Source organism: Oncorhynchus clarkii, chromosome 6 (genome assembly GCF_045791955.1).
Source record: "Oncorhynchus clarkii lewisi isolate Uvic-CL-2024 chromosome 6, UVic_Ocla_1.0, whole genome shotgun sequence".
In the NCBI taxonomy this organism is placed as follows: Eukaryota; Metazoa; Chordata; class Actinopteri; order Salmoniformes; family Salmonidae; genus Oncorhynchus; species Oncorhynchus clarkii.
Window position 1 is genome coordinate 64,862,154 of NC_092152.1, and position 5,805 is coordinate 64,867,958.

General features: G+C 41.8%; 1 protein-coding gene across 1 annotated transcript; it reads left to right on the forward strand.

Moving 5' to 3' along the window:
- The first annotated feature begins 882 nt into the window (after positions 1 to 882).
- LOC139412179 (dickkopf WNT signaling pathway inhibitor 3a) lies at positions 883 to 5,685 on the forward strand. The gene is made up of 8 exons (XM_071158996.1): positions 883 to 993; positions 1,159 to 1,456; positions 1,804 to 1,929; positions 2,127 to 2,207; positions 3,136 to 3,228; positions 4,021 to 4,165; positions 4,579 to 4,735; positions 4,909 to 5,685. Exons 2-8 carry the CDS (start codon positions 1,250 to 1,252, stop codon positions 4,994 to 4,996), a joined length of 897 nt encoding a protein of 298 aa, XP_071015097.1. The 5' UTR covers positions 883 to 993; positions 1,159 to 1,249; the 3' UTR covers positions 4,997 to 5,685.
- The last annotated feature ends 120 nt before the right edge of the window (positions 5,686 to 5,805 follow it).

The following is a 5,805-nucleotide window of genomic DNA, read 5'->3' on the forward strand; positions in this document are numbered from 1 at the left end:
CAGCATATAGCCTAAATCATGATGCATATCATTGTAATAATTCAAATTTTGAGGCGCAAGATGCACTCAGCAAATGATTGAGGCACGTGCACAGGCTCTAGCAAAACTATAATATCCAGCGGTTCAGTGTAGTGTCCAGTATGTTTCAAGAACAAACAAACAAAACAAAGAACATGCATCAAATTATGCTAAATGTATGTATCATCTAATAGGCTACATTTGGGAATCAATAACGCAGTGAGTAAAATTGGACTGCTTTCAAAGTATTGACTGTTTCTTCCATGACATAAAATGACATGTTCAGATGATGGCGATGACATGGTCAGATCATCACCGTGACACCTCTCTGCCCCAATGTCATCACAAGGCCCTCATACCAAGGAGTGACCTCTCTAAACAGCCTGGTCTCAGACTCGACTTAACATAGTAAGGCTAAATCCAGGACACTCAAATTAGCATAATATGTTTATGTTTGGTATGGTTACATAAGATGGTTACTTAGTCAGGTGGTTGCTCGTGGTAGTGGGTGGGCGTTTAACGCAAACGTCTAGCAGTAACCATAAACCTATAAACTAGGCTACTCCGCAGTGGTTTAGACGAGGCTACTGAAAATAATTTCCATGCAAATGAGGCCATCTAGTGGTAAATGGGAGAAAACATGCGACATTGCAATATTATGCATCCACGTTTACATACAGTCACAGCAGACTCTATTTCTGTGTATCTAATTATCACAACTGTAATACATTGTAACTAGGCATAATGATTGTGAAACATATTAACAAGTGAATTATAAACTTCTAATTGAAGAGTCAAAATAAAGAGTCGTTGTCAACACTGACGGTGGTCTCATTAGATGTTTCAACGTCAACAAAGGCTCTGGGCAAGTCTGCTCATTGCGGTGTGCCACCGTCCCTCCTCCATTCGCCGCATCCTCCCACAGCCTGCTGCCGCTGGCCCAGAATAGGCTCGCCTCTGGCGCCACTATGAAAGGTAAGAGCATCGAAAATGTACCACTTTGGCTTGCACCTGTCGACTAGGCTATAGCCTACAGTCGTAGTATAACTTGGGGCAAAATAAACTACATCTTTCTCAAAATATAAATACATGCATAAGGCAATACAGTCTCTCCTCCCCCCTCCCCCCCTCTTCCGACAGAGTGCAGCAGCAGCACCGCACACACCCAATGCGCAGAGGCAACGTCCAAAGAACCTAATTCATTCTGGTGCCTTTTCGTGCAGCAGCAAGGATGTTGTATTTCTCTCTTCTAACCCTGGGCCTAACGTCTATCCATGGCATCCTCCTTCCTGAATCTGCCAGGCCCGTGGATTTGGACATCAACCAGATCCTTGGGGATAATATGGCACAAGGACACACGCCATTAAACGACATGTTTGAGGAGGTAGAGCAACTGATGGAGGACACGCATAATAAACTGGATGACTCGGTGCACCAGGTCGGTTAATGGTTAGGTGTATTCAGATGTATATTTTCAGAGCTTTGATAAATAAATGAGCCTATTATGTCCCATAGCACCCCTTTCATTTGTATGATTTTTAATGTTATGTAAAATGCAACAGATAATAGTGCAGTACTCTCTTATCATATAATTTTAGTTGATCTGAAACTTTTTTGTTAAAGCAACAACAAGTTTAACTTGAGACATAAATCTTTATTAGACTAATAAAAACAGTTGCCCATGTGGGTTGAGATGAGTCTAAGTCAATCTTAACATGCACATTGTGTAAAAAAAACAGTGGTGACCTCAATATAACATTGATCTTTTGCATCAAACCTCTTTAGATGGACAATGAGAGTGCCAAGTCCAGCTTGCATCCCAATAACCTTCCCTCAAATTATCACAACGATAGCACTTCTGAGAGTGTGGTTGAAAACCAATCCATTCACACCATAGAGACAGTACACAAGGTACAGTAGTAGTCAAACGCAAATGCATTATTATACTGTATTCCATTCAAACCTAGAATGCTGAAATGCTATTATGAATTGTAATACTGTATGGTAGTATTATTTTGGCATCCCACATGTGTTATGAAGACTGAAAGCAAAATTGCAGAAATCCTACAGAAGTGATCCTAACTGGAAATGTGTCTCTCTTTCTTTAGGAGACAGACAACAGAACAGAAGAGACCCACATCACCAGAACAGTTGTCCAGTCCAGTGGCAAGGAAAATCATATTAATCATGTGAGTCAACAACAATCTTTGGAATTTCCCTCCATCATTTACAAAAAAATTCAAGTCCACAATAACTGGAACACTACAACTCTAACTGGTGTTTTGTGTTTAATAAAAGACAGTGGGCATAAGATGAAAACAATTCCATCCTTAATGCAAGTCACAATTCATGAAAAATGCATCAAGTCATGGGCTGTGTTTCCTCTTTCTGCGCTGCTCTGCATGCGGCCACAGCGGCTGTCATGTTTGGGCGTCTCATTTCACTTGACTCAGGCTCTGTACGCCTCTCCAGTCTCAACTGCGCTGTCTCATTCTCTATAAGCCAGGCTAAAGCTGTGTCTTATCCAGGCAGAGTGACATGTGCAGGATGGTGGCTGGTTGATAAGCTCTCTTCAGAGCTGCATCCTGTCTGTACGATAATTATATATGGCAGCCACGACTCAGCCCTTTATTGCAGTTACAGGTTTTAATATTTAGTTAAAATAATTGACAAGTCTCAGAGCGTGCTATTCCTGCCAGTCTTTTCCTTATCATATGTGGTAGAGAGACAAGTGAGAGGGAATTGGATGTTTACTTTAACATTTTGGGACAATTAGCCCATTGTCCCAGTTTCAACAGCAGGCCCATTTTATTCAGGTCACTTTTGGCACAGAAAAATATTGGAGGACATCGTGCAACAACGTATCACATCCTCAAAAATGTACTTTAAAGTTATTTTAAAGTAACTTTTGTAAAGAAGTTTGCAATAGTACATGGCTACAACCTCTGCATTTCTCTTCAAGACTACCATGTTTGATTTAGCCAATTTTCCCAGTACAATCTGTTTTCTAGTGAAAAACTCTGGATTGTGAGCGGCTTTGGTACCATATAGCGACCCTCTGCAGGTGAATCTGTGAAGGAGGGTGTTTTGAATGTCCCCTCTTCCCTTACCTCACAGGAGTGTATCATTGATGAGGATTGTGAGAAGGGGAAATATTGCCGGTATGAGACGCACCGATCCAAGTGTCTAACCTGCAAAGCCCTCGACGTGGTAGGTCCATTTCATGGTTATTAACAGTGCCACACACATTTTACAAACCCTGACACTGAACCCATCTTTGAATGTATTTATGCAGACCCATATTTCCCAGGGGTCTTTGACTACTTTCTAGTTCCTATTATGTACAACTTCAGACCATCTCCAGGTTTTGTAACAGTGCCTTAGTGCACACATGCACACACACAGCAATCACAGAGCAGCAGATTGCTTAAACAATATGATGCAGCTGCTTCTGCATTGTTACTGCATTGCAGTGTTGCCACAAGTGTAACTGGAGTGTTTCATGGGGGAGAGCTTCTCTCCTCTTGGCTGCATATTAAAGCATGTGTCTGATTGAATAAGAGCTCCACCTCTCTCCCCCTCTATCCGAGGACAAAGAGAGGAGCAGGATGAGAGGTAATGAGAGAGCCTACTCTACAGACACAAGCAATGTAATTGAATTTAAGACCAATGTTTTTGGCAGGGCAGAGTGGAAATCCATCCACATAATACTGTAGATACTAGCTTGCATTCAAAGTCAAAGGTATGCTGAGAATAGTTCTTCATAGTTGATAAGGCCTGTGTTAATGTCCTGCACAGAAAAACACAGTTATATGTCAAGCAGCACACTATTAATTAGATCCCAATATTGGTTCAGCTTGCACAAGTAGCAGGAATTTGCTGCACCTAGAGAGCTTATGAGAGTTACACGAGACCGGTCATGCAATTCCATGACCATGGGGTTTATATGATGCCATGCATGTCATCTAACAGTTTGTCACTGTGTGTGTGTGTGTGTTCCAGCCCTGCAAAAAGAATGAGGAGTGCTGTACAGGACAGCTGTGTGTGTGGGGCCAGTGCAGCCAGAACGCCACTAAGGGGGAAGCTGGCAGCATCTGCCAATACCAGAACGACTGCAGCCCAGACCTCTGTTGTGCGTTCCATAAAGGTGCAGGCCACAAGGTCACACACACAACATAATTCCTCTGCTAAATTATACACCATGAGTCATTCTACATGAAATTAACATAATCTGTGGTGAGTGAAATGGGCTCCTTCCATTTGGCTATGACTCAGCCAGATAAAAACCTACAGGGATTTCTTTGACATCCAAAAAAGGGAGGCTTCAAATTGCAATACCACAAAGTCTCTGTTCTCAATGTAATTAGCCAATTATGATAGTCACGAAGTCAAGTGAAGCAGGGTGCATTGAAGTTTCAGATAGTTAAGTGATCATTTGAAAGCCCATAACCCTTTCCCCTCCAAACACGGTCCATATACTGTACGCCTGTATTTAAGTTTCTGTAGTAATGTCACTTACCTTTGTCACTACCCATCTCTCTCCCCTTACCTTGTGGTCAGCCCTGCAGTTCCCTGTGTGCACGGCCAAGCCAATAGAGCGTGAGCGCTGTCATGGCTCCCCCAACCACCTTATGGAGCTGCTGTCCTGGGACATAGAGGGCCAGGGATCAAGGGAACACTGCCCCTGTGCTGGGGACCTCCAGTGCCAACATCTCGGGTAAGAGTCTATGTGCTGCAAACCTGCAACATTTATATTCAATTGAAATTAAGGCATAAGTCATTACATTTTTTTTGCAAAAACACGTGGTAGACAAAAGCCATAGCCATCACTCAAAATGCTGTTGACCCAGTATGATGCTACAAATGGATATTTCTTCATCTCTTTGACAGACGAGGCTCCCTGTGTCTGAAAAGACAGAACTCGAGTGAAGAGGACCTGACAGACACACTTTATTCAGAAATTGACTATATTGTCTAGGAGTAACCATGCAGCTCAACCTTTTCAGGCCTGTAGACAATCAGATAGAGGGGTCTCCAGTGATTTCAGCCTAGAAAATTAAGTTGCTCACCGTCTCACAAGGCTTACATGTAAGATTCTTCCATCTATAAGCTTGTCATTGTTTATTCAAGCCATTGCAGTTCTCTCTATCTGCTTGAAGTTAACCAAAGCTCTAGATATTACGTAGTGCATAACACCATGTATGTATTAGATTAAATTTACATTTTTGGGAAATCCCCAATTCCTAGACGTTTACGCTGTTCAAAGGTAGTGTGTATGATGACTACACTCCAATACCGCAATAAGAGTTTGTGTTTTAACAAATATGTACCCCCTCCTGCTCTCTGATGTCTCACTTATGTGCCTACCCTCAGGATGGATAGTTTGCTGGAGATGCACTGTTGAGGCCCTTTGCTCAAAGGAATTAAGTCAAGTTAGGGACGAAGAAAGAATAAACACAATGCACTGTATACATGTGAAGTAGCTTGCTTAGTCCTGGTTTTTGTTTTAAATAGTGGTTTAAACAAGAACAGATGACATTTCTGAATATATGGAGCCCTTTGACAGGTCAGCTCATCATGCTCACAACTTGGTAATGGAAACTATAACCCAGACACATGCAGCTTGCACAACTTTCGCTCATAAGAAAATAAAAGGCTTTGAAAATGTAGCGGTCTATTCTTGAGATGTAAATATTCTTATATGTATACCATGTTCAATACATATAAATGCAGCATTGGTAAAGTGGGGAATCAAAATACTTCATTTACAATAACAGAATACTGCAG

Coding starts and splice junctions, on each gene's coding strand:
- LOC139412179 (XM_071158996.1), top strand. CDS start 1,250: ATGTTGTATTTCTCTCTTCTAACCCTGGGCCTAACGTCTATCCATGGC. Junction 3,229..4,020: donor CCTGCAAAGCCCTCGACGTG/GTAGGTCCATTT, acceptor TGTGTGTTCCAG/CCCTGCAAAAAGAATGAGGA. Junction 4,736..4,908: donor CTCCAGTGCCAACATCTCGG/GTAAGAGTCTAT, acceptor TCTCTTTGACAG/ACGAGGCTCCCTGTGTCTGA.